The sequence below is a fragment of the Spermophilus citellus genome, assembly GCF_964194105.1.
Source record: "Spermophilus citellus genome assembly, chromosome: 1".
NCBI lineage: Eukaryota > Metazoa > Chordata > Mammalia > Rodentia > Sciuridae > Spermophilus > Spermophilus citellus.
In genome coordinates this window covers 237,951,739-237,979,568 of record NC_138182.1, presented here as the reverse complement: position 1 = coordinate 237,979,568, position 27,830 = coordinate 237,951,739, and the positions used below count along the sequence as shown (strand labels likewise).

General features: G+C 34.7%; 1 protein-coding gene across 7 annotated transcripts in view; it reads left to right on the top strand.

The window, feature by feature from the left end:
• The window catches only part of IPO11 (importin 11), a 218,473-nt gene that overhangs the window by 9,028 nt on the left and 181,615 nt on the right, over positions 1-27,830 (top strand). For all 7 annotated transcript variants that reach the window (XM_081293441.1, XM_081293442.1, XM_081293444.1 and 4 more), the window contains 2 exons: positions 17,136-17,279; positions 21,717-21,817. In XM_081293441.1, the coding sequence (XP_081149567.1) occupies positions 17,142-17,279; positions 21,717-21,817 (239 nt within the window). In that variant the 5' untranslated portion in view covers positions 17,136-17,141. The remainder of the gene's footprint in view (positions 1-17,135; positions 17,280-21,716; positions 21,818-27,830) is intronic.

Sequence of the window (27,830 nt, the reverse complement as noted above, 5' to 3'; positions counted from 1 at the left end):
ATATGGAACTGATTATAGCTCAGTCCACAGAGTTTAAGCTGAATCAGTGTTGCACACCCTTGCTACTTAAAAATGTTATATATTGCATTATCTAGGAGTTAGAAACTTAAAATCTCAGGCCCAACTTGAAAACTACTGGATCGGAATTTGCATTTTTACAAGATATTCAGATGATAGGAATTCTCGATGAAGTTTGAGATACACTATTTTTATTGGTGAAAGTTGAAGAAGACAGAGATCAGGCACAAGCCTCCATGAAAATTAGAGCATTTAAAAAATTCTGAGATTATTTTATGCTGATTATCAGGTCTATTCCTCTGGTGAATCTGGGGCCTAGAAATGATAAGTGACTTTCTTAAGATCTTACATACCTAAATTCATAACCCAGGTTCTGATTCATTTCAATTCTTTTCTGTTGCTGGTCACTGGCAGAATTCATTATATTTAAACTGAATGAAAGCATTCATGAATGCAAGCTAGGTATTCATTGAACAGTAGACATTTTTTTGATTACTGGACAGGCAGCCTAATAATCCTGTATCCCTAGTAACTGCTCTTGTTTCAGGTAGTGGCTTACTATCCCACAACCTTTCCTCCTTCCTCTTTACTAGAAAATGTTTTCTTCTATTTCAGAGAGGAAATATGTTGGGCAGGAGATCTGTTGCTTTTTTTTTTTTTTTAAATACACTACAGCAGAATGCATTACAATTCTTATTACACATATAGAGCACAATTTTTTATATCTTTTTATATAAAGTATGTTCACACCAATTCATGCCTTTATACATGTACTTTGTTTTCTTTTTCTTTTTTTGCTTTACAATTCTTATTACACATATATACCACAATTTTTCATATTTCTGTATATAAGGTATGTTGACACCCAATTCAAGTCTTCATACTTTGGATATGATGTCCATGTACTTTGGATATGACGTCCATGTACTTTGGATATGATATCTAATGTACTTTGGATAATGTTGTCCATTACATTCCACCATCCTTGCTACTCCCCTGTCCCCTCCTTTTCCCTCCCACCCTTCTGCCCTATCTAAAATTCATCTATTCCTCCCATGTTCCCCCTCTCTACCTCACTGTGAGTGAGCCTCCTTATATCAGAAAACATTTGGCATTTATTTTTTGGGGGGATTGGCTAACTTGACTTAGCATTATCTTCTCTAACGCTATCCATTTACCTGCAAATGCCATGATTTTATTCTCTTTTAATGCTGAGTAAAATTTCATTGTGTGTATATGCCACATTTTTTTTTTATCCATTCATCCAAATGTTTAGTTATGGATGGACCCAGTATTTTTATTTTGTTTACTTATTTTTATGTGGTGCTGAGGATTGAGGCCAGTGCCTCACATGTGTGAAGCAAGCACTCTGCCACTGAGCCACAACCCCAGCCCATGCTTTTTGTTTTTTCTCCTACAAACATGTCTGCCTCTGTCTCTAATTATATTCTAAATTTTCTGTCCTTTGGGGCAGAAAATTCTCCCTGTGTTAATTTACTAGGGCTGCCATAACAAAATGCCAAACTGAGTGACTTAAAACAACAGAAATTTATTTTCTCACAGATCTGGAAGTTGAAAGTTCAAGGTCAAGGTCCTGGTAGGTCTGGTGTTGTCTGTCCTTGGCTTGCAGATGGTTACCCTCTTGCTATCTCTTCATATGATTGTCCCTTCACATACAAGCACCCCTGATGTCACTTCTTTTTATAAGGACCCAAGTTGTATTAGATTAAGGACCCATCCTAACAGCCTCCTTTTGTCTTATTCAATCAGCTGTTTAAAAACCTTATCTTCATACACTGAGGGTGCTGTCTTTAGGATTTCAACATGTGAATTTTGGGGAAACAGTTCAGTCTATAACACTTTGTTAGCCCTCTTTCACTCTTAACTGGCACTAATTTACTAGGATGCTTAAGCACACTTCAGGTCTCTCATCTTAAATATATCCCCTTCACCCTAGATTCCTCTTCAACTTTATCTGTAATTCCTGTAACTTTTTTTCTCCTGTATTGGGATTGAATCTAGTGGTCCCTTACGACTGAGCTACATCTCCAACTTTTATTTATTATTTTTTTGGAGAAGTTGCTTCAGACCTTGCTAAGTTGCTAAGGCTGACCTTCAATTTGTGATCCTCCTGCCTCAGCTTCCAGAGTCTCAGGGATCATAGGCTTGTGCCACCATGCCCAGCCTTTCTCAACATTTCTTGAAAAAGTTGTCTTTATTCATTTTTTAAAAATCTCATTACATTTTTCTCCCAGTATTTTGATGTCTGATAATCTATTGCAATCACTGAATTTCATGGGGTGGCGTTCAACATTGACCTCACTATTGCTAAAGCTAATGGCATCTTTTTAAACATTTGTCATTTTGACTATCTTCCTTGAAATTTTCTTATGCTTTTGGGACATATTTTCTCTCTTTCCCTCTATCATATTAGCCAATCTTTTCTGGTTTATCTTTTTCTCGGAACACTTCACATGTTTTTTTATATTCCGGGGTACTATCTTCTGCTGTCTTTTCCCTCTGTCTACTCTCTGTGAATGGTCTCATCTTTGGTGACCTCAACTAGCTTTGTTTTGATGACTCCCTAATTGTTGTCATTTTAGTACAGCTTGATCTTCAACTTTGTTGCATTTTGGTGATTCTAAGATACTTTAAACTTATGTCAGAAAAATTATGTATCAAGCTTAATTTTCTCTTCCTTTTGTGACCCGTTTATTCTGTAGTCACTTGGAAAAATCCAAGATATGATCTCTTCACTCTTATTACTTTGTGTACTACCCTTCTTTTCCCATCCTTCCATTACCTGATTATTTACCAAATCTTGTTTTACCTTGTTTCTCTGGTTCTTTTTCCCTGCTGCTCCTATGTTGGTTTGGGCTATCATTTATCTGGACTTTTTTTTTTTCCCCCCATTTTGTGTCATTAGGGATTTGAACCTAGGGTCTTGGGCTCTACCAAGGAGCTATATCCCCAGCCCTGTCTGGGCTTTGTTATAAATCTTCTAAGTGGTTTCTGGCTACGAAGTGTGTATTCCATCCTTCTTTACTCTTTTTCTGCATGCAGATTATGGTGGTGTTTTAATTTCAATATGCAAACTGTCATATTAAAATTCATACTACCTAGTTTAGGAAGTAAGGACCTCAGTGAAATGGATCTTGCTTGCTTTTCTCACCTTCTACTCATGTTCTGTACTGCTTGCTTCATATCCTTATATCATGGTGAACTATTTACAATTCCTCAAAAGTATTGGGTGTTTTTTTTTTTTTTTTTAAGATTCAGACCTTGATGTGTCTATAAATGTACCCATCACCTGTCTGACAAACATCCATAATGCTCACTCATCTCTCAGCTGAGATACTATGTTTCTTTTCCTCTTGGAAGACTCTCCCAACCTCCAGAGAGTGATTTAGGTCCTCCTCTTACCTTCTTACATAGCAGCTTATTTTTGCGTGTAATACTGTGTTGTAATTGTTGTCTTTTTTCCTCTATAGTCTTTTTTTTTTTTTTTAAGAGAGAGTGAGAGAGAGGGAGAGAGAGAGAATTTTTTTAATATTTATTTTTTAGTTATCAGCGGACACAACATCTTTGTTTGTATATGGTGCTGAGGATCCAACCCGGGCCGCACGCATGCCAGGCGAGTGCGCTACCGCTTGAGCCACATCCCCAGCCCCTCCTCTATAGTCTTAAATGCAAAGATTTACTTATTTTCAGTGCCTGGCTGATAGAGGCTGATAGAGGCTGCTGGATTGTTGATTATTGTGAATGTAAATTGAGTAACTGGAATTGAAAGAAGGTAGATTGTTGTATCCTCTGGGGGTTAGACTTGAAAAGGAAGAGTCTTGAGTACTAGTTGTAGCTTTACACAACTAAAAGCAGAGATTGGAATTTTTTTTGTAGAATTCATTTATTTCATAATTATTTATCACTTTCATATGTGATTCATCACGTTCATATTCTAGATATAGGACATGGCTTTAAACAAATGAAAGTCTCTGATCTTTGGACCGTAAATTCCGATCAGGAAAGTCTATACTATAAACACATTATACATATTAGAATGTTCGATACTTAATAGTGTTACGCAAATTAAAAAAGGCAATCAGGACCAGAACGTTTCTGGATTGAGGGATCAACTATTTTAGATTGGCTGTTTGGGAACATCTTCTAGGGAGGGCACCCTGCCTGGTCATAGTTTCTTATCATTGAAAGTGCTCTAACTAGAATACTTGCTGTTTTTCTTTTTTTTTCTTTTTTATTTGTGTGTGTATGTTGGGGGGTGGGGCGGTGCTGAGGATATTTAACCCAGAGGTGCTTTATCCTTGAGGTACATCACTGCCCACGCCTCTTTTTGTAATTTTTAATTTTGAGACAGGGTCTTGTTAAGTTGGCTGAGGCTGGCTTTGAATTTGCAATCCTTTTACCTCAGCCTCAGATTATAGGCTCTTTTACTTTTTTTTTTTTTTTTGGTGTGTGGGGGGGGTACTGGGGATTGAACCCAGGGGCCCTTTACAACTGAGCTACATCTCTAGCCTTATTTATTTTTTGAGACAAGGTCTTGGTAACTTGCCTAGATTGACTTATTTTAACTGCTTTAGCCTCCTGAGTTGCTCTGATTACAGGTGTGTACCACCGTGCCTGCTTGCCATTTAAAGAACTGATATGGATAGCTCCAGGGTGATGGAATTTTGTGCATTTTAGTATTGGGGTTTAACTCAGGGCCTTGCATGTGCTAGACAAATGGTTTACCACTGAGCTATATCCAACCCTTTTTTTAAAAAAACATTGAGATGGGTTCTTGCTAAGTTGCTAAGGCTGGTTTTGAACTTGAGATTTTCCTGCCTCAGCCTCCTAGATGGTTAGGATTACAAGTGTGTGCTACCATGCCCAGCAGGTATGAAGGTGATTTTAGTGATGGAATGTAGAATGTTTATTTTTTATTTTTACATACCTATACATGACAGTAGAGGTGGGTTTTTTTTTTGTTTTTTGTTTTTTTTTGGTACTGGGGATTGAACCCAGGGACACCCAACCACTGAGCCACATTCCCATCCCTTTTTATATTTTATTTATAGACAGCTAAGTTGCTTAGAGCCTCCCTAAGTTGCTGAGGCTGGCTTTTAACTCACAGTCCTCCTGCCTCAGCCTCCCAACTCCCCAGATGCTGGGATTACAAACATGTGCTACTATGCCGGGCTGTAGAGTGTATTTTGACATATCTTACATACATGAAATGTAACTTATTCTAATTAGGATCTCATTCTTGTGGTTGTACATGAGGTGGACTTTGACTGGTGATATGATCATATATGAAAAGTTATCTCTATTTCATTCTACTGTCTTTCTTATTCCCATCCTCCCCACACTGTCTTTCCCTTCATTCCCCTTCATCTTATCCAATGAACCTTTATGCCTCCACCCCTTTGTTGTGTTTTAGCATCTGCAGATCAGAGAGAACATTTGGTCTTTGGGTTTTTGAGACTGATTTATTTCATTTAGCATGATAGTCTCTGAATCGTTTCTTTCTTTTTTTTTTTTTTAACTGGCAAAAGTCATATGAAGTCATTCTTTTTTATGGCTAAGTAATATTCCATTGTGTAAATGTACCACATTTTCTTTATCCATTTGTTGAAGGGCACATAGGTTGGTTCTTTAGCTTAGCTTTTGTGAGTTGAGCTGCTATGAACATTGATGTGGCTGCCTCACTATAGTATGTTGATTTTAAGTCCTTTGGGTATAGACTGAAGAGAGTGGGCATTGCATGTGCTAGACAAATGCTTTACCACTGAGCGATATCCAATCCTTTATTTAAAAAAACTGGGTCAAATGGTGGTTCCATTCCAGGTTTTCTGAGGAATCTCCATACTGCTTTCCAGAGTGGTTGTACCAGTTTGTATTCCTAGCAATGTATGAGTGAACCTCCCCCCCACACACACACACCCGCATCCTTGCCAACATTTATTGTTACTTGTATTCTTGATAATTGCCATTCTGACTGGAGTGAAATGGAATGTCAGTGTCGTTTTAATTTGCATTTTTATAATTGCTAGAGATATTGAACATTTTTTATGTATTAGTTGTTCATGTATTTCTTCCTCTGTGAATTATCTTTCAGTCCTTTTGCCTGTTTATTGATTGTGCTATTTGTGTTTTTTTTGGTGTTAAATTTTTTGAGTTCTTTATATATCCTGGAGATTAATGTTCTATCTGAGGTGCAGGTGGCAAAGATTTTCTCCCATTCTGTAGGTTCTCTGTTCATGTTCTTGATTGTTTCTTTTCTTGTGAAGAAGTATTTTAGTTTGATACCATGATTCTTGATTTTACTTCTTGCACTTTAGGAGTCATGTTAAGGAAGTTGGTTCCTAAGCCTATATGTTGGAAAGTTGGGCCTACATTTTTTTTCTAGTAGGTGTAGGGTCTCTGGTCTAATGCCTGGGTCCTTTATTCATTTTAAGTTGAGTTTTGGGCAGGGTGAGAGATAGGGGTTCAGTTTCATTCTGCTTTATATGGCTTTCCAGTTTTCCCAGCACCATTTGTTGAAGAGGTTGATGGTGCCTTTGTCTAGTATGAGAGAACTATTTATGTGTTTTCGTCTCTGTATCTAAATGTAGAATTTTTGTTTTAATTATAGGCACTGAGTATACTAGCCCCTACATAATTGCATAAGTGGAGTTTTATAAATGCATTGACTCATTAGGCTGAACTCACAGATTGAATTTCTTCTATTATGTAAGAATAGAGACAGTGACTCCTGGACTAGTAATTGGAAACTATTGATCAATGCCGCTGTATTTGGAGAGGACTGATAATCCTTGACACTTAGCAGAAGGTTTTTGACTAAGTTTAAAATATCATTTATAGTTTATTACATTTAATTTAGGCTGTGTTGTTATTCTAATTCAGTGTCTTACTCAAAACAGCTTTTCCTTCCTATATCTTTGTTTTATATCAGAGAAGGAACTTTAAAAGCAATAAGCATATAATTGTTGTTCTTTAGTAATCTTTGTACAGATGAATATTTTTATGTTTCTGCTAAAGATATGTCAGAAGGTGGTAGTGATAGCAGTTGGGGCCTACAGTGGGGCCAAACCTTGTAGGGCTGGGGTGGTCACTATTTTTTAAGTTTTAACTTTTTCTATCAGGGGTGATCAGTCCTGGAGACTTTTATGTATACCAAACAAGTGACTCCTTACAGTTTATACAGTGCCGTTGTACTGAAAACTCCCAGTGAGACACAATTTTTGGATTTATTGGATAGGGCTTCTCTTGGCTGCATATATTGCCTTCTTACTGGTAATACAATTTATCCATTTATTTTTTCCTACACTGAAAAATATGATCCTCAGGGCATAGATTTTTTTTTTGTTGTTGTAGTTAATTTATGTATCTTAAATGGTAAATATAGTGTTTGGCATTTTAGAGCATTCAATACATATTTGTTGAATAAATAAAAACAGAAAAGTTAAATGATAAATCATGTAAATATCAGAAAATTGATTGGAAAATACAGAATCAGAACAAGCTGTATTAGATATGCCCAGTGAAAAGTATCCTTCAATTTTTTGGTTTTATGTACCCCATTTTGGTATAGGAAGGTTCAGACTAATTGCTTCATTTATTCAGTTTTTTTAGCCATTTAGCATACTGTCTACTTTTTAAAAAATATTTTTTAGTTGTAAAAGGATCTTTTCTTTATTTATTTATATGTGGTGCTGAGGATCGAACCCAGCACCTCACACATGCCAGGCAAGTGCTGTACCACTGAGCCACAACCCCAGACCCCTACTATCTACTTTTATAGTATTTTTTGGTAGATATTTTCCTCTTTACTTTGATACAGTTTCTATTCTTTCAGAAGGATTTTTTACTTTTTCTTTTTTTTAATTTGTTTTAATTAGTTATACATAACAGTAGAATGCACTTATATACTTTGATGTATCATACACAGATGGGATATAATTTCTCATTTTTGTGAGTATACATATTGTAGAATCACATAGGTCATACAGTCACATACATACATACAGTAATAATATTTGTTTCATTCTACTAAGTATTTTTCTTATCCCCACATCCTCTGCCTTCCCCTCCTTTCACTTCCCTCTACCTAATCTAAGGTAACTATATTTTTTTAATTTTTATTTTTTGCATTACAATTCTTAATATACATAAATACCATGTTTTTTTTGTTTTCTCACTTTTTCTAAAAGTCTGTCGTCCACTCAGCAATTACAAATTGCATTGTTTTGTTCAGTTTATCATACATGACCTTTAATTTATTATATCCATTTTACTATGCTAAGTGATGTCATGTATAAATGAATAAGACACAATTCTTGGCTTTATATGGTTCATGATTTTGTAGATGAGGTAAAATTAAACAAGGAAGTAGGTCTAATAGAAGTGTGTATAGAATAGTGGCATGGAGGAAGGAGCCTGTCTAGTGCAGTTAAAGATTTTCAGAGGAGGTAATGCCTGCCGTGAGCAACAACTTCCTAGAGCTCTATGTTCATAACTGCCATTGAAAACAGTTTATTGTAGACAGAATTGTATAATAAAGCCTCTTACACCCATCATCCAGCCTGAATAATTCATCAACTTTTTTTTTTTTTTTTTTTTTTTTTGTGGTGCTAGGAATTGAACTCAGGGGCACTTTACCATTGACTTACATCCCCAGTGCTTTTCATTTTGAGATGATCTTGCGGAGTTGCTGAGGGTCTTTCTAAATTGCTTAGGCTGGCCTTGAATTTGTGATCCTCCTGCCTAAGTCTCTAGTTGCTGGGATCACGTATGTGTCACCTCACTTGGCTAACACATTGCCTTTTTCTAGTTTGCTTTTGATTCCAGGCAGTTTTCTAATATCTTCTATCTATAATTCCTCAAGAATATGTTTTCTTTTCTTGTTGTTTTATTCTTAGAATTTAGCTTTAGATTATGATTTAATTTAAAGGAATTTAACTGTCTTTGAAAATCTATGACAGCCAGGTGTGGTGGCCTAGGCCTTAATTCCTAGCTACTCAAGGGTCGGAGGCCAGCCTGGGCAACTTATCCCCAAAGTAAAAGAGTGCTGGGGATGTAGCTTGGTAGGGAGAGGATGTAGCTTGTGCAAGGAGAGGAAGTTAATACATTTTCTTTTTATTTCTTTGTGAGAAATGCTCCTGTAATACATGTTAAATACTATATTCCTCCTACATTTCACCAAAAGGCAACTCTCTGAAGTTTGTTTTTGTTTTCTGTACCTGGGATTGAACTGAGGGGCATTCAACCACTGAGCCACATCCCCAGCCCTATTTTGTGTTTTATTTAGAGACAGGGTCTCACTGAGTTCCTTTAGTGCCTTGATTTTGCTGAGGCTGACTACTGGGTTTATAGGCATGCACCACCGCACCTGGCAACTCTCTTAAGTGCCTGTTTTTCAAGGGGAAAAATTGGAGCTTTCAAGTTCTCAGTGTCACTTTTGTGATGGTTTGCATCTGGCTTTGCTTTTGCCTCTTTCTGAATATTTTTCCTTTTTAAAATGTGGTGTACTGCAATGAATCACTAGGTGATTTCATTGCTCATATCACTTTGTTCTTGAGTCATAGTTTCTTGGTCTCCTTATGGTAAATAAAATATTGCTTTCCCTTGTTACATTTTATTAAATTCCTTCATATTTACTTTGAATCTCAAAAACATTCATATATTCTCACATTTTTTAAAAATTATTTTTTAGTTGTAGTTGGACACAATACCTTTATTTTATTTATTTTTATGTGGTGCTGAGGTTTGAACCCAGGGCCTCCTCGCACGTGCTAGGTTGAGTACTCTACCCCTGAGCTACAACCCCAGCCCCTCTCACATTTTCTTGTAGAGAGTACTTTTAGTGATGCAGTATTTAACTATAGAAGATGTGACTACTGTATGAAAGTTCTTTGGCTGTCATGTTCTGCTTCAAGGTGAATCCTAATTTTTTTGCTTTGTGCTATTCTTTGAACTCCCATTTACTTCTCCTTTGCAAGAGCTTGGTATTTTTTCCTGTGTCTTGAAGTTTGAAAACCTTATTAACATTTCCAGATAATTGTTCTGGCTAAGTGGCCACTGAGAATTCCTACTCTTCCTCCAGCTCTCAAGGGAAAAGGATGCTAGGAGCACATTCTTTAATGTGTAATATGTACTTCTCACCATTGGGTGGCACTGCAGATTACATAAAAACGATTTTTTTTTTTTTCATTTTTAGGAATGGCTGACTTAGTACATAAAGAAACAAGGTGATGTGGTTAATGTCATGAAAAAATACTTAGAGATTAAAGACAATATGCCAACAAATACAAATTTATTTTTCTTTTATATGATGAAAGTGTACTATATGTAAGTTAAAGTAAATAAAAAATTAGAACTTTCTGGTTAGTTTCTCCCCCCCCCTCCCAGGCTATTAAATATTTTAAACTATTGTCTTTATGAACACCAAATAGTAAAAATATTAAGTGCCTGTGGAACCAGACTAGGTGCCCGTCACCAGACAAATAGATGTTGTATACACACAGTAGAGTTTTACTCAGCCATAAAGAGGAATGACATTGTTGGTAGATGGAGAACATCATGCTAAGTGAAATAAGTTGAGGGTTCAGTGCTTTATCTCCTATTTGTAAGCTACAACAAGAAAAAGGAAAAAAGGAATTAAAAAAAGGGTGATCTCACAAAAATAGAAGGTAAACCAATAGAGTACAGAAAATGGAGAAAGAGGGAGGGAGACCGTGTTAGAAGTACTGGGGAATGTATAAATCTAGCACAATGAATCTTGTTTAGATGTATAATTATGATACACTAATTGAAGTAATAGAAGGAAAAATCAGTAGAATAGTGCAAGTGGAGTATAGGGTGGGAAATGGAAGGTACTGGGGAATGAGATTGATCAAATTATATGCAGGTATGAATATGGGAAAATGAGTTCCAGTATTATGTATAATTATAATGTACCAATACAAAAGAAATTAAGTGCCTTGAGAAGATTATTTGCAGTTAAAACTGCTGTTTGGTAAGATTTAGAGTTCCTTTTGAATAAGGAATATTGTCTCTAGGTAAACATTGCTATCACAAATCTAGATACTATGAGAACAATGTTGATGATGTACTTTTGCTCCTAAAGACCAAGTTTTTTTTTTTTTTTTTTTTTTTTGCTACCTTGGGTTGAACTCAGGGGCACTCAACTACTGAGCTACATCCCTAGCCCTATTTTGTATTTTATTTAGAAACACGGTCTCACCTAGTTGCTTAGTGCTTCGATAAATTGCTGAGGCTGGCTTTGAACTCGTGATCCTCCTGTCTCAGTCTCCTGAGCCACTGGGATTACAGACTTGCGCCATGGTGTCTGGCTCTAAGTTTATAAGTTTTTATGATAAGAATGCAATTAATGACCACACTGTCTACATAAATGTGGTATATTAATATATTTTTATGATTTCTTCTTATATGCTTAACAAGAGAAACATGATGATTTGTAGCCCTTAAGGAACTTTTAAGAGTAGGTAAGAGAAAGCAAGGAAGTAGCTCCTCTCTTTTTTCATCTCATGTATGTTTTGTTGCACATTTTTTCCCCCTCCCAAGATGATAATCTTGAAGTACTGTAGGAATGCATCAATATCCCTGGTGGTTCATTATTGTGAGGATATTTGGACTATAGTATATGGAAGCATCTGCAGCTAATTCCTACGAAGTGTTATTGACATCTATTACATATGGGCATGGGGATGCTGAACAACATATAAAACGTGTACAATGAAGAATTCTTTTGTCTCAGGACCTTTGTTGAAAAACAGAAATGATCCAAACTGTGCAGTTATGGATTTGAATGGGACTGGCATCTTCAGAAACACTTTGGCTTATGTCAAAGTATTATGCCCTTTTGCCTTGCATTAATTTCTTGAAGAAATACTCATTCTTACCGTGTGTTAATATCAGTGGTTGTTAATACTCAAGCCATGTTTTTCATTTCTTTAGTCACTTTTCCTTGTCTTTTGCTGATTTTGATATTTGCCGCAGTCCGGCTGCAGCAAAATAACTGGGGGGTGACGAACAACTTGTGTAGATTGATACAGCAGGAGTGGGAGCCGTTTATTGTAGGACTGGAGGGGTATTTATACATTCCACACAGCTTATCTTAATTAACATAAACTAGATACAGCAGTCAACCAATAAGAAATCTCCACACTTAATGGCTCCCTGGCGCCACCTCACAAACCACTCCCCCCTGGCAAAATGCCAGGCGCCATCCTGACTTGTTTACAGACTCTAATAGATATTTATGTACTCAGAGCTCATTACAATAGTTTTATGGAGGTATAATTCATAGACTATATTATTTACCCATTGAAAGTATACAATTCAGTGGCTTTTAGTATATTCAGAATTGTGCAGGTATCATTACAGTCAATTTTTAAATATTTTCTTTCTTTCTGTTTTTTTTTTTTTTTTTTTTTTTGTTTTTTTTTTTTTTGGTATAGGGAATTGAACCCAGGGTTTCTTTTCCATTGAACTCAGTACCCAGTCCTGTTTAAATTTTTTTTTTTATTTTTTATTTTGAGACAGGGTCTCACTAAGTTGCTGAGGGCCTTACTAAGTTGCCAAGGTTGGTGTTGAACTTAATTATATAGAAATCTTTTTCTATTAGCAGTCATTCCACATTTTCCTCAGCCATAGGCAACCACTTTCCTACTTTTTATAGGAAAGTGAATTTACCTGTTCTGCATATAAATAGAATCACTTTTTTTTGTGTGACTGACTTCTACTTAACATAATGTTTTCTTTTTCTGGTTTTTTTTTTTTTTTTTTGTAACTGGGGATTGAACCCAGGGCCACTTAACCACTGAGTCACATCCCCAGTCCTTTTTATTTTGAGATAGAGTCTAGCTAAGTTGCTTATTAGGGTCTCACTAAGTTGCTGAGGCTGGCTTTGAACTTGCAATCCTCATACCTCAGCCTCCTGGGCCACTGGTATTGCAGGCATGTACCCAGCCTGGATTAGATTTCAACATATAAACTGAGGAAGAGTTCACAAACATGTAGTCCACAATAAGGTCTCTCTGTCTGTCTCTAGGGCTGGGTTGGAATCCAGGGCTTTCTTCTGTTTTATTATAGGCATCTATAGTCAAATTCCCTCCAAGCACAGCTTCAACTAAACCTCTGTTTTTTTTACATTGATTCCATTTTCATATATTGCAAAGTATTTTCTCGCATCCCTGTGATTTCTTTGATCTATTGGTTGTATAGGAGTGTGTTGTTTCATTTCTATGTATTTGTGAATTTCTCACTTTTTTCTGTTACTAATTGCAATCATTTCAGACCTTTTAAATTTATTGAGTCTTGTTAAACATCCTAGCACATGGTCTGTCCTGGACAATGTTCTGGAAATGTGTACTTCAGAAGAATAGCATGCTACTGTGTGGAGTGTTCTATAAATGTCTGTTAGTGTTAGTCTGAGTAAAACATTAAAACTTTTATTTTCTTGTTGATCTTCTATTTATTATTGAAAATGGTACAGCTTAGGTCTTCAGCTGCCCTTTGAGTATGCTGGTGTGGGCAAAATGGAGAGACCCATTGTTCTTGGCTTGTTACCCTTTGGCAGTTTCTGTCCCAGGCATGGTGCCTGAGTGAAGAAGAGAGTCCCAGATCTCTAGCTTTGCTTTCTTGATATTCAGAGAGCTACTGTAACAATGGTTGAATGAGAAATGCTGTCTGACAGCCCCTTCTGTGGAGAAACTGTAGTTCTAGGCTAGTAGCTGGGGGGGTGAGAGAGCCCTGTCTGTGTTGGTCACCTCTGACTGTGTAGAGCTTCTGTCTCATTGGAGCAGAACTGGGTTCATGGCTCAAATGCCACAGATTCATGGTATTCTTACTAAGGCTTAGTAATATTTCTTGCATAGATGTTTCTCTATTTGCTGTATGCTGTGTGACACTTTCCAGAGACTTTGGTTTTTATAATTTTACAGCTAGGTTTGGTTTTGTTTTGTTTTGCTATGGATAGTGTCTGTGAAACTCCTCATGTTCCAAGAAGAGTTCTTTCTCTGTTTCATTCAAAGTACAAGTTGGGCCAGGAGTATTGATTATATAAGATCGAGCATTTTTGGTGTTTCAGAGTTGAGTTTGTAGAATTACTACATTATATCAAGAGGCACATTAAGGGAGGAACCTGTTACCAGATCTCCTCTGCCCTTTGAGAGTTCTCTTTTTATTCTTGAATAAATTCTACTCAAAAAAAAAAAAAAAAAAAGGCATTAAGGTCAGTTGTATTGCTACTATTGATACCAAGTTTGCTCTCCTGGTTTAGATGGTGACTGGTGGACTCTTTCATTCTAAAGTTTGTTTCTTCACTGCATTTGGAAAGTAATCTTTGATATACTTGGACACACTGGAAACATTCTGTTCCCCAACAACTGTTCTTAATGATTTTAGCATCCATTATTATTGATCCATGCCAAATAAGTTATTTTACTATTGGAATTCTCAGGATTTTGAAATTCTTTTTTTCTTAAACTTTTACTGTAATCTTACCCCTCTTTTTCTTAGTCATCTCACTTAACTGCATTTTATAGTAACTAAGGATAAACATAGATAATGCAGTCTGAAGAAAATTGCTATGACTGAAATTATAGTTACTGCAGGCTTGAGAAGTCTTTCTGGGTGGAAGGCAGAAGTGCTGAATTGTCTCTTGTTTATTCATTTCTTTTAATGAAAATGTTTACATTATACAGACACATTTGTAAAACCTTGAACTTTGGATTTATACTCTTTATTTCTGTGGGGGAAATATACTCTGGGTTATAACTGGTATGCTGGAAATTATTCATTACAGTTTGTTTTAATAATAAGAATAGTTCCTTTTGCCTCAAACTTCAATGCTCTATAGACTATTGCTAGAGAACAGGGACTTGTCATCCAAAAAAACTATTACATTGCCTGCCACAAAATTGTGTTCCATGCTAGGCACAGTGGCACATGTCTGTATTCTCAGTGGCTTGGGAGGCTGAGGCAGGAGGATTGTGAGTTCAGAGCCAGCCTCAGCAACTTAGGAGGCCCCTACATAACTCAGAACCTCTGTCTCTAAATAAAATATATAAAAAGAGGGGTGCTGTGGATATGGTTCAGTGTTGAGCATAATCCCTGATACTAAAAGGGGGAAAAATTGGTGCTCCAAAAATGTGTGAACTGAGCTCTTCCTTCCAGACTGTATGGGGTCTTCTTAGAAGCAAGGATCAGAGAAGGGGAGAGGGAAACAGTGTTGTATTTTGGATAGGACCAAGGTAGGGCAAAATGCTGGAGGTAGGTAGGGACGGGAAATTCTAGCAGCTTTCATTATAAGAGGTAAATAGTGAGATATGTGGACAATAAAGATAATATTATATAGGCTTAGGAATTACTTTGCTCTGAAGTTTCGGAGAGATTAAGAGTTTGTATGATTTCTGCACAGTCTTTGCTCATGGGTGAAATTTAGGAGTTGGTATTAGTGATTTTTCAAGTAGTAGCCCAAAATAGAACTATGGCTCTTTTCTTTATTTTCTATATTTTGGTGGGGGTAGGATAGGAATGAGTTCTGGTAGAGCCTTTCTTTTATTCATTTATTCATATCATTACATTCATATATTCTTTTCTATCCTATGCTTTTTTTGCACTTATATGAAAAATACATATTTTGCCTTATTAAGGTCCTATATGATCTCTTTTTGCCTACTTCTCCTACTCATTGTGTTGCATTTTCCTCTTCTTGCTGTCAGTCATACTGACCTCTCCAAGTTTGTTTCTAAATCGTAAGGCCTGGGCTTTTTTTGTTTGTTGTTTTCCCTGTCCTGGGGTACTGCTTTCAAATCTTTTCATGGCAGGATCTTTCTTTATCATTCATGTTTCATAAAGGTCACTTAGAGAAGCCTTCTCTGAATACTCAAGTCTAAAGAACATGTCTAATCACAGTGGGTGTTTTTTTTTTTTTTTTAAATTTTTAGTACTAAAGATTTAACCTAGGGTTGCTTTATCACTAAGCCATATCCCTGCCCTTTTAATTTTTTTAAATTTGAAACGGGGTCGATAAGTTGCTGAGGCTGGCCTCAAACTTGGAATTCTCCTACTTCAGCCTCCTGAGTTGCTGGCATACAGCAGGTTTTCAACATTCTTACTGAATAAATAAGTCACTTAATTAGCTACCATGTGGTTCAGTGTGAAGTACTTTTTTAAAAACATTTTTTAAAGTTGTAGATGGACAGAATGCCTTTATTTATTTGTTTATTTTTATGTGGTGCTGAGGATCAAACTCAGTGCCTCATGCATGCTAGGCAAGCACTCTGCCACTGAGCTCCAGCTCCAGCCTGTGAAGTACTTTTTTTTTTTAATATTTATTTTTTAGTTATAGTTGGACACAATACCTTTATTTTGTTATTTTATTTTTTAATATTTATGTTTTACTTTTAAGTGGACACATATTTTATATTTATGTGGTGCTGAGGCTCAAACCCAGGGCCCCCACATGCTAGGCGAGCTCTCTACTGCTGAGCCACAACCCCAGGCACCGCCCGCCATCCCCCCCCCCCCCCCAGTACTTTTTTGTTCAAAGAAATTTTTTGTTTTGGATTAGCCCTCCTTTACTTACATAGACTTTAATGTGGTTAGTTTTCCTTAAAAGTTGTAATATTTAGGGTCGATTTTTTATTTAATCAATATTTGGAACTTTTCTGTTTTACTATAATTTAGTAACTTTGAAAGGAAGTAATTTGTTTTGGGTTAATGACTTTCAGGCTTTAAGTTATTTGCTTAGAGTCTTGAACAGGCAATAGTATTTAACCAGAATTTAGGAATTTCGTGTTTTGTATTTGTTCCCCACCCCTGTCCCTAAAATGCTAGTATCTTTTATTTATATGGCACAGTAAATGGCAGTTTCATTTAGAAATAAATTGATTTTTAAGTTAGTGATTTGAATTAATTTTTAGGTAAGAATGTGGGTGGCACATAGAAAAGTAGAAGTCAATAAGAAGCATGGAGTTAGTGAATGATTAAAATGAAGGAGTGTTTCAGAACATGAAAACTTTTTTTCTCCATTTATGTTACTGTTAGTTTTTGTTATATATAATGTATACTAACTTATGTTAATTTATTGCCAGGTTTCCATGGATCTCAATAGTGCCAGTACTGTAGTTCTTCAGGTCTTAACACAGGCCACCAGTCAGGATACTGCTGTTTTAAAGCCAGCCGAGGAACAATTGAAACAGTGGGAGACACAGCCAGGTTTCTATTCAGTGTTGTTGGTAAGTACTTCTAAAATGGTTTATTTTTACTTTTAAAATAAGACATCATTATTTTCATTATTCCAAAAATCTGGATTTGGGTTCAGTGGTAGAACATTTGCTTAGTATATGTGCACCCCTGGATTTGATCTCAGCACTGCAAAAGAATTGAAGAGCTAGGTTTATTGGTAGTTTAATGGAATGAATACAGATGTTTAGCTGTCACAAGTATTACAATTATTACCTTAATTTGGGACACAATTTACTGAGGGTCTTTAAGAAATATTTGTTAATAGACCAACATTTGAGATCTTTCCTTTTCATTGCAACTTGATTATAACTTTTAGCAATGAAGTCATTTGCTTTGGCTATATTCTTTATGGAATATAAATTTTACTTTTTGAAACATTTTGTATAAATAGTTGTACAGTGCATTCCTATGTCTTCTCAGAAAGCAACCACTGTGGTTATTTTAGTTTTAGCACATTGATCTAATGTCCTGATTTCACTTTCATATTTTGTTTATATTTCTATCCTAATTAATTTATGTTATTAGTTGTTCAGGTCCTTATACTGCATCTTCAGGTTCAGGTATACTGTGCTTAAGTTTATTTCCTTTTAAAACATCATGATTGGGCTGGGGTTGTGGCTCAGTGGCGGAGCGCTTTCCTAGCTTGTGTGAGTCTTTGGGTTTGATTCTCAGCACCACATATAAATAAATAAATAAATAATAAAGGTCTATAAACAACTAAAAAAATTAAAATATAAAAAAAATCATTTATTTTCTCATCTAAAAATTTCATTTACTTGACACATCTGATTTTTTTTCTGGGTGTTTTGAAACATAGTACAATAATTTAAGGAGTTAAAAATTTTTGGTTCATTAATCAAAATTATCTCTCAGTGCCAGAGTGGAACTCTTTTCTGATGACAGTCTTCCCCAATCATTTCTGCTGAAAAATTAAAAATTCTGATTGATGTTTTGAGATTTAGTTTCTGATCAAGGCAATGAAGCTACCAGCTAGTATTTTTGACTGGGTCACACATTTAGAGCAATATTGTTTACTATATCATTTAAACTAGAATAAATTATAGCAACTGACATGTATTTTTTTGAATTCTTGCCTAGAACGATTTGGTTTGTTAAATTTGAGAAGATACTTATGGTGATGAGGGGAATTAAGTTTTATTCTGAATATAACATGAAAATTGGCAGTTTGGTTTAATAACAAAAAGGTAAAAAATGGTTTGATTTTTAAAAGATACTAAAGAAAATACCTTGTTTACATAACCCTAGCATGTTTAAATTTGGGGCACAGTGTAAAGCTTTAGAATATCTCTGAGTATCTTTAACTTTCATATGCTTATTTAAGTGAATTTGTTCTATAATTTGCTTATGCATCTTCAGGCCAAAATATGTTTTGGAATTTATTATTTTAATTATTATTAATAAATCAATTTTTGTGATGGAATTCTGGATTGCCAGCATGATAGGCAAGTGCTGTACAGCTGAGCTACATGCCTTCTTTATTTTATTTTATTTAAGTATCTAAATCTTTTTTCCTATATTTATTTGTTTTGGGATATTTATGTATTGATAAATTGATAATTTATATGGTGTGTGGTACTTTTATTTATTGAAAATAATGTATGCATTTATATTTGTGTATGTAGACATTTGTATAAGATACTATATATATGGCTTCTACTGAGTATGGTGAAGCATCCCAGATATGCAGATAGGCTGTGTATGTATATGAATCAATTTCTATTTTATATACATTTATTTGGTTATATATATATATTTATAGTTGTTTTATTTATGTGTACTTATGTATGTTTATATAGTCAGTATTTATCAAATAACACTAGTTTTGTTCAGGTATTCTTAACAGGTTTCAGGCTTACCATGAAAGGCCTAAAAGGATATCTGGAAAACTTCACAGGGCTCTTGCTTTGGTTCAGATTGCCTAAATCCTTGTTTTTTGGTACTAGGCATTGAAGTCAGGGGCACTTAACCACTGAGCCATATCCCCAATCCCTATTTGTATTTTATTTAGAGATAAGATCTCACTGAATTGCTTAGGGTCTTCCTAAGTTGCTGAGGCTAGGGATCCTCCTGCAATCCTCCTGCCTCAGCCTCTGGAATCACTGGAATTACAGGAGTGTGCCGCTGTGCCTGGCTTGCCTAGTTCTTCTTGGTTTTTGTTTTTACTACATTGAATTTTTCTTCTTAGAGGGATAGGAATTAGATTTCTTATAGAAGAAATAGATTACAATAGCTTAAAAAGCTGTCATAGGGCTGGGACTGTAGCTCACTGGCAGAGTGTTTGCCTAGCATGTGTGAAGCACAGGGTTTGATTCTTAGCACCACATTTAAAAAAAAAAAAAAAATATATATATATATATATATATATGAATGCTGTCCATTAACAACTACGAACATGACAGTTTTTTTTAATCCTTTTTTTCTCCTTTACACATTAAATCTATATTTGTCCTAGCTGTTCATTCTAATCTGTAGATTCCCAAACTTCTATACCTTATCTCAGGTTTGTGTTGCAGTCTAGTTATTTAAAGTACTTGTGGAATATTTCTACTTGAACTCATAACCTGCAGCTTGATGTCTCTTGGTTCCCCAAGTGTAGCTGAGACTGGCTGATTAAGACCCACCAACTTCCATAATATTTTCCACATTACTTCCATTCATTCACCAATCTGTTTAATAGGTATTTGAAAAATTTCTATTGTATCTGGCATGTGGTAGATTCAAGGTGTATAAGACAAGACTCAATCTAGTAGTATGGAAGGTAGACAAGTAAAATGTCAAAATTAAATGGGATTGATGTGAAAAACAAAAATCTTTTTTTTTTTTTTTTTTTTTTTTTTTGTGGTGCAGGGATCCAACCTTGCCAAGGCCTTCTACATGCAAGGCAAGCACTCTATCAATTGAGCTATATCCCCAGCCCCACAAAAAATCACTTTTTTTTTTTTTTTTTACAATGGAGATCCAAAAGAGGAACTCTGACTCAGTTGTCAATGGTCTTAAGGAGTAAATGGGAAGTATATAGTTATCCTTGTATTCTCTAAAAAGAGAATTATAACATACATATCTGTTTTTAATACTTAACATGGATTTTTTTCATATCAAAGAATATACTTCCACATAATTATATTTGGCTTTGGGGTTTTCCCACACAAGGTTGTATTTAAGAGGTCATCACTGGGAATTTGAGTTGTTTTTGAGTGTAGTACAGTTTCAGTCAATGTTTACTATGTACTTAAACACATTCCTTCAGTTATTGTATGTACCACCTATTCCAGATAAGTTTTTTCCCAAAGAAATTAAACATTAAATTTTCAATACTTGTAATGTTTTAAAGTATAGTATTTGTGTAAGTTTTGCATTCTTACATTTCTCTGTACATTTAGAACTAACAGTAAAAGTTGTCTTAATGTTTTGACTAACATTTTTAAAGGTCATTGAACCTTGAAAATTTCCCTTTGGTTATTAATCTTAAGATCATGTTTTGTGGTTTAGTTTGCATTGTTATTTTTAGGGTCTCCATTTACTGTGTAAAACAAGGACTGTGGATTATGATTAGGATCAACACAGTGAATAAATCTTTTGGGTAATGGCTAATTTTGAAAAGTGATTCACATCATGTCTGGCTTTATGTCACATAAAATGTTCTGCTCTCTAACTTATTTGTAAGCATGACTGGTGCTTCTCCATAACACCTGGAACTGAGTCTTGAACCCAGAGAACTCTATCATTGAGTTAATCCCCAGCCCTATTTATATTTTATTTGGAGACAGGCTCTCATTAAACTGCTTAGGGACTAGCTAAATTGCTGAGGCTGGCCTTTAATTTGTAATCCTACCTCAGTTTCTCAAATCACTGGGATTATAGGTATGTGCCACCACACTGGTTGCATGTTTTGATAAGGAGCATTGATAATATGAAATAGATTATTTATTTTATAGCATCTGTTAACTACCCAGAGGCTTTGATTCCTTAGGATCTTTGAATCTCTGCTATGGTGGGTCTACTTTTTTAAAAAATTATTATTTAGGAGGTAATTATTTCAGGGATTTGTGTGTGTGTGTGTGTGTGTGTGTGTGTGTAGTTAGGATAGTTATTTGAAATAAAACTAGGTTTGCTAGTTTCTCAGTTTAATTTTTCACTAGAGAAATTTTCAAATTCTTGTAAAAGTAGAATAGTATAATGAATTTCCCATGTCTTTATTCAGCTTAAACAGTAAATACCTGCTACTGAGCAGGTATGCTTGCTTATATGAATCATGGAACGATGTATATTTAGAAAATATCAATATAATATGTGTAGTGATAAAACTTATATATTCAATTTTAAAAATGCCAATGTTTTATTTGGGGCATATTGATTATAATTTTATGTTATTACATGTTCATTCTAATACTATTTTTTATTTACAGAACATTTTCACCAACCACTCTCTGGATATAAATGTAAGGTGGCTTGCTGTGCTATATTTTAAACATGGAATTGATCGTTACTGGAGACGTGTAGCCCCTCAGTAAGTTCCATCAATCCTCAGTGTAATGCTTTTCAGATGCAAGAAGTTAAAAGAATCTGTTTATGTAAAAGAATGTGTTAGTGCTTGCTTTGGCAGCACATACACTAAAATTAGAACAGTACAGAAAAGATTAGTATGGTCTGTGCACAAAGATGACATGGAATCCTGCAAAACATTTGATATTAAAAAATAAAATCTAAAAAAAGTATGTTAACTATTGAAGAACAGTATTCTTCATAGTTAATTACCATTCAACAGCCATAATGTTATTTTTCTCCCTGGGTTTTATTCCTCTGTGAGCGTGTGTGTGTGTGTGTATGTGTGTGTGTGTCTGTGTGTCTGTGTGTGTCTGTGTCTCTCTTTGTATTTTTGGCCTTGTGCGTTGATCAGGCTGAGTGAATAAATCAAATTGAACAAAAGCCTTTTCTTTCCCTTTTAAAGATTCTTAATATTAAGATTTTTTAAAATGCTATTAAGAAGACAAACCCAACTCATTTCTGAACCATCTGAATAGTAATTCCTGAATATTATTCTTGCCTCTTTGGTAGATACATTTTTTTAAAAAAACATACATGCATTTTTAATCTCAGACTCAATTGTAACTGGTATGTAGGTGGTTAAATGAACAGATTTGTGTCCCCCTTATTTTTTTCTTTTATTTGTGTTACTGAGGATTGAACCCAAGGTCTCAAGCATGCTAGCCAGTGTTCTATCACTGACTTATGTTCCCAGCCCCAGATTTCTCTTAATACTTAATTGTATGTTATATAATTGATGGAAAGGCAAGATAGACATAGCCTTGGAATTTATTTGATAGAAAATAATGAACTTGGGGCTGGGGTTGTTGCTCAGTAGTAGAGTACTTGCCTCTCATATGTGAGGCCCTGGGTTCCATCCTCAGCATCACATAAATAAATAAACAGACAAATAAAGATATTGTGTTCATCTACAACTTATATATAAACATATATAATATAAATGAATATGAAAATAATGAACTTTGCTAAAGAAATAATGTGATCTTTGTTTTCCAGTAGATGGCACTATAGCTCTGTAAATTCTTAAACCTTAAAAAATAGTAAAAGCTTATCTGAGATCTTCAGAGTGCATATAAAACATGCCCTTGAATAATATTGGAAACAACCAGAATATTTTCAGGCTGCAATTAGGATACTATAGTATGAAGAAAATACTTTTCATCTTATTTTAGAATTGACTCATAGTTTTGTGAGAAATGATGTAGTATTGAAGCATTATTGGGTTATAGGAAATGTTTTAGTAGCACCTACATTACTACTGCTTGTCCATTTAAATTTTGAAATTAATTTTGTTTTACTGGTTTTATGAACAATATACTTATCAATAACCATGTCAAAGAAAGAATAAATTATGATTAAATACCTCAGATTATACATTTGCTAAGCATGCTCTGTACTACTGAACAGCACCCCCCATTGAAGTTGCTTTTAAATTAATTAATTAATCAACGGTACCAGGGATTGAACCTAGGGGTGCTTAGCCACTAAGTTATATCCCTGTCCTTTTCAAATTTTTTATTTTCAAAATAAAGTCTTGCTAAGTTGCTGAGGCTGGTTTTGAACTCAGAATGCCATCTCCTGCCTCAGTCTCCTGAACTGCTGGGATTATAGGCATGCACCACTGCACCTGTTTGTTTATTTATTTTTAGAAAATTTTTATGGTGCTGGGGATCAAACCCAGGGCCTTATGCCTGCTAATCCCATGATTTACCATTGAGTTATATCCCTAGCCCTTAATTTAGTTTAAATTTAAGAAGTTAAGGGAGAAATCATGTAGTATTGAGTATTTAAATTCCAGGCTGTCTTTTTGCTGCTGTTTTTTTTTTTTTTTTTAAAGTTGTTGATAGACCTTTATTTATTTATTTATTTATTATGCAGTGCTGAAAATCAAAACCAGTGCCTCACACATGCCAGGCAAGTGCGCTACCAGTGAGACACAGTCCCAGCCCCTCCAGGCTGTCTTTTAGTGTGTATTGAGATAAAAGCCAGAAAGGAGATGAATATACTTAGAAAGGGGGCAAAGATGGCAGATTAGTAATTGAACCTATATAAAATTAAGGTACTTACAAATATGCTTGTTTGTGTTCTTATCTTAGTTTCATCCTATGTAAGTTCTTACTTTTGACCATTATTTTTACAGAATTAGAAGTAACTTAAGCTTATATATTACTACTATACACAATGAGATTTAACTGAATCCTAGTTAATTATATACTCTATAATTTCTATACGAGATACAACCTAAATTCATCTAATGAGTACATACAATTTAAGGTGAAAAGTAAATAATTATGTACACATAAAGACATGAGTTTTCTCCATGTTAATCATTGGTTTCCTGTTTCTTTACTATCCATGTACTTTTTGCATGGTCTCTATTTTTGATAGCTGATCATTATATTCTCTTATTTTAGTTAGAATTAAGAAAACTGATTAACCTGGTTCCTTGGCATAGAAGAAAACTTGAATTTCATCTTGAAGCTAAACATTATAGGAGAAAACATCAGCTCAGGGGTTTGATGATAAGAGGGAGCTATTAAAGTTGGAAAATACAGCATGGATATAAGATGATTAAACTAGTTATTTCTAATGGGAAAACAGGTCTGCATTGGCCTCCTAAATGTTTACCTTAATCTTGCTTTCTCATTTCTTTACTAATCCTGAGCAAGTCACTCTTGTTATTTTAAAGAATTCTTATACTTTCGTAAGTATGTTATATACTTTCATATAACATACTTAAAGGTACACAAATGAAGAGTGCAGTTAGAATGTTTGTAATGGAACACATCAATGGCTACCAGTTGGAACTAGCTAGAACACTACTAGCAATCAAAAAACTATTGCACATATGTACATTTTATTGCTTTCATGGTCAGATGTATATTCAGCTTTTGCAGGTACTGTCATTTGGTTTTCCAAACTGGTTGTGCCAATTTGCAATCCGGTTAGTAGCACATGAGTTTTGGTGCTCATTCCACATTCTCATCAACATTTGATCTGAACTTTCATTTTTATCATTCTGGTAGGCTTGGGAATTTTAGTTTTCATTTTCCTGGTGAACCTTTTTTGTGTACTTATTGTTTGGATGTTATCATCTTTTGTGAAGGGTCTGTGATATGCCATTTAAAAAATTTGGGTTATTTTTTTGATTTGTGGGACTTGATACACATCTTAGGTGTTACTGCTTTATCATATATACCTACTGAAAATATCTTTTTCCACTTTTATCACTTGCTTTTTCATTATCTTAATGGTGTCTTTGTTTCTTTTTGCTGGGGGTAGTTTTGTTCTTAATTTTGATTTTGAGTCAGTATAGCTACCTATCTTTTTTATAATTAGTTTGTGACCTATTTATGACATTTTGCTCAACCAACAATTAAGAAAATACTGTGTCTTCTGGTACACTTGGTTTACTTTACTCATTTTGCTCTATGATCTTTCTGGAATTGATTTTTGTACAAGATGCATGTTTGAAGTAGGGGCTGTACCATGTATTCTTTTACTATTGAATTACAGTAGTACTATTATTATTCATTAGGCACTTTGTGTGGTACTGGTTTGGATTCTCTAATTTGTCCAGTTGATGTTTTTGTCTCTTATTAAGACTTAATGTAATTTCTTTTACTTTTGGATTTAATTTGCTGTTCTTTTTCTAGCATCTTCAAGGTGGAATGTTAGATAATTGATTTTGTTTTTCTAAAGGTTGCGTGTCCTTTAGAAACATTTTCTTTTTTTCTTACGTTGCATGTCCCTTATTAGGAAATCCGAAGTGTTACAAAACCTGAAACTTTTTGAATGCCAACATGATACCTTAATGTGGAAAATTTTATACCTGATCTCTGTAGTGGTGGGTCTCACTCAAAACCTGGGCACACCAAGAAAGAAATATTGTATAAAATTACCTTCACACTGTGTGTGTGAGGTATATATGGAACATAAATAACTATCATGTTAGACTTGGGTCCCATCTCCAAGATAACTTATATTATGTGTATACAAATATCTCAGTATCTCAAAATCGTAAATCTGAAAGAGTTCTTGTTTCAGGCATTTCAGATACGAGATGTTCAATCTGTATACACATTTTAGAGCTTTAAGACTCTTCTTATAATTGTAACTTTTAGTTCAGCCGTGTGTGTGTGTGTGTGTGTGTGTGTGTGTGTGTGTGTGTGTTGGGGATTGAACCCAGGGCATTTTGCATGCCAAGCGCATGCAGTACCACTGAGCTACAGTCCTAGCCCTTGGTTAAAAATATTTTAAAAATATCTTCTGTGGTTTATTTTAAGATGTATAGGTTAATTAGAAGTATGTTGCCTTGTGCCTTGTTTCCAGAAGACCTTTTAGTTCTTTTTTGGTTACTGATTTCATTATTTAAAATGTGCTGTGTTGTTTTGTGATCAAGCATGTGGTATTTTGGTACATATGTACTGAATGTGTGTGTGTATTTGTGGATTTTACTATTTTATGTGTCTCAGCTTGAATTTGTGAATCGTGCTATTCAACTGGTCTGTGTTTCTTTGATTTTCAGCTTCTTTTTTCTTTCGGTTATTGAGATGTGTTAATATTTAAATATGATTATCCACTTGCGTATTCTTTTTCTTGTAATTTTGCTTTCTGTATATTTGAGGCGCTTAGGATCATATAAAGTTGTCAGATTTCTATTGAATTGACCTTGTCATAATTATGAAATTTTTTTCTTTATCTCTAGTAATAAGTTTTGACTTAACGTCTAGTTTGTCTGACATTAATAGAGCCACACCAGCCATCTTGTGGTTAGTATTTGCATGTTATACCCTCTTTTGCCTTTTTCTTTCAATGTTATTTTGTTGTTTTGTTTAAAATGTGTATCTTACAAGTAGCAAATAAGTTGGATTTTGTTTTGTATCTGGTATAATAAATGTTTTAGTTTTAGTATTACATTTGTTTACATTTAATATAAATACTGATATAGTTTGGTTTAAATCCACCCTTTGTTTCCTGTTTCTGTTTATCTCTGATCTTTGCTTCTTTTTCTTTCTTTCTTGCCTTTCTTTGGATTATTCAAGAAACTTATATTAGTTCCTCTCTTTAAAAGCTTGTTGAGCACACTTTCATTTCTCAAGTGATTTTCCTACAGATAACATGTATCCATGATTTATTAGAGACTGTCCTTATGTTAGTACTTTACTTTTTTTAGATAATGCAAGAATGTTAAAATAATACTTTAACCCCTTTTAAAACTTCATAATCATTAATACTCTTGTTTAGTACTTTAATTCGCCATATATTTTAAACTCCATAAAATGTTATTTTATCAACAGTATTCATTTAAATTTACCTTTATAACATTTTAATTCTTTTTAGTGTTACTGTGCTTAGCTTCCATCTGGCTCCATTTGTTTTCTGCTTGAAGAACTGTCTAGTATTTTTTAAGGGCACACCTGCTTTCAATGGGCGCGTAGAAGCAGAAGTGCTTTTTTTCTTATTATGCTTTAATCTTGATATTTCCCACTAACCTTCTAGTTATTAAATTTATTGCAGTTATTATGCTTATTAGTTCTAGGATTTCTTTTTAATATTTAGAAAAAAGTAAATTCTAGTTGTCTAGTGAAATTCTCCATATTTGGCCTACTTTCTTGAACTTATTCATAATTAGAATGTGATTTTGTTAGTTATAATGTTTGTGCTCCTGTTTCCATTTGTGTTTTGGATCTAAGCATTTTTTTTCTGTATGTTGGTATGCCTGGTAAGTTTTAGTTGAATGTAGCATAGTTAAATGTAGCATAGTTAAAATTGGAAAGTCTCGAATTCTCTTAATCCCAGGTTACATCCTTTCTGGGGTTTCAGCAGCAAGCCTTGCATGTTTACCCAGATACTGCCATCATGGTGGGCCATGAGCTTCAGTTTTTGTTGCTTTACACTTCAAGGCCTGCTGAAATCTCTCTTTAGCTCTTCAGTGTGTAGCTGCTGCTTTCAGCTTCATTTTTTTGGTACAT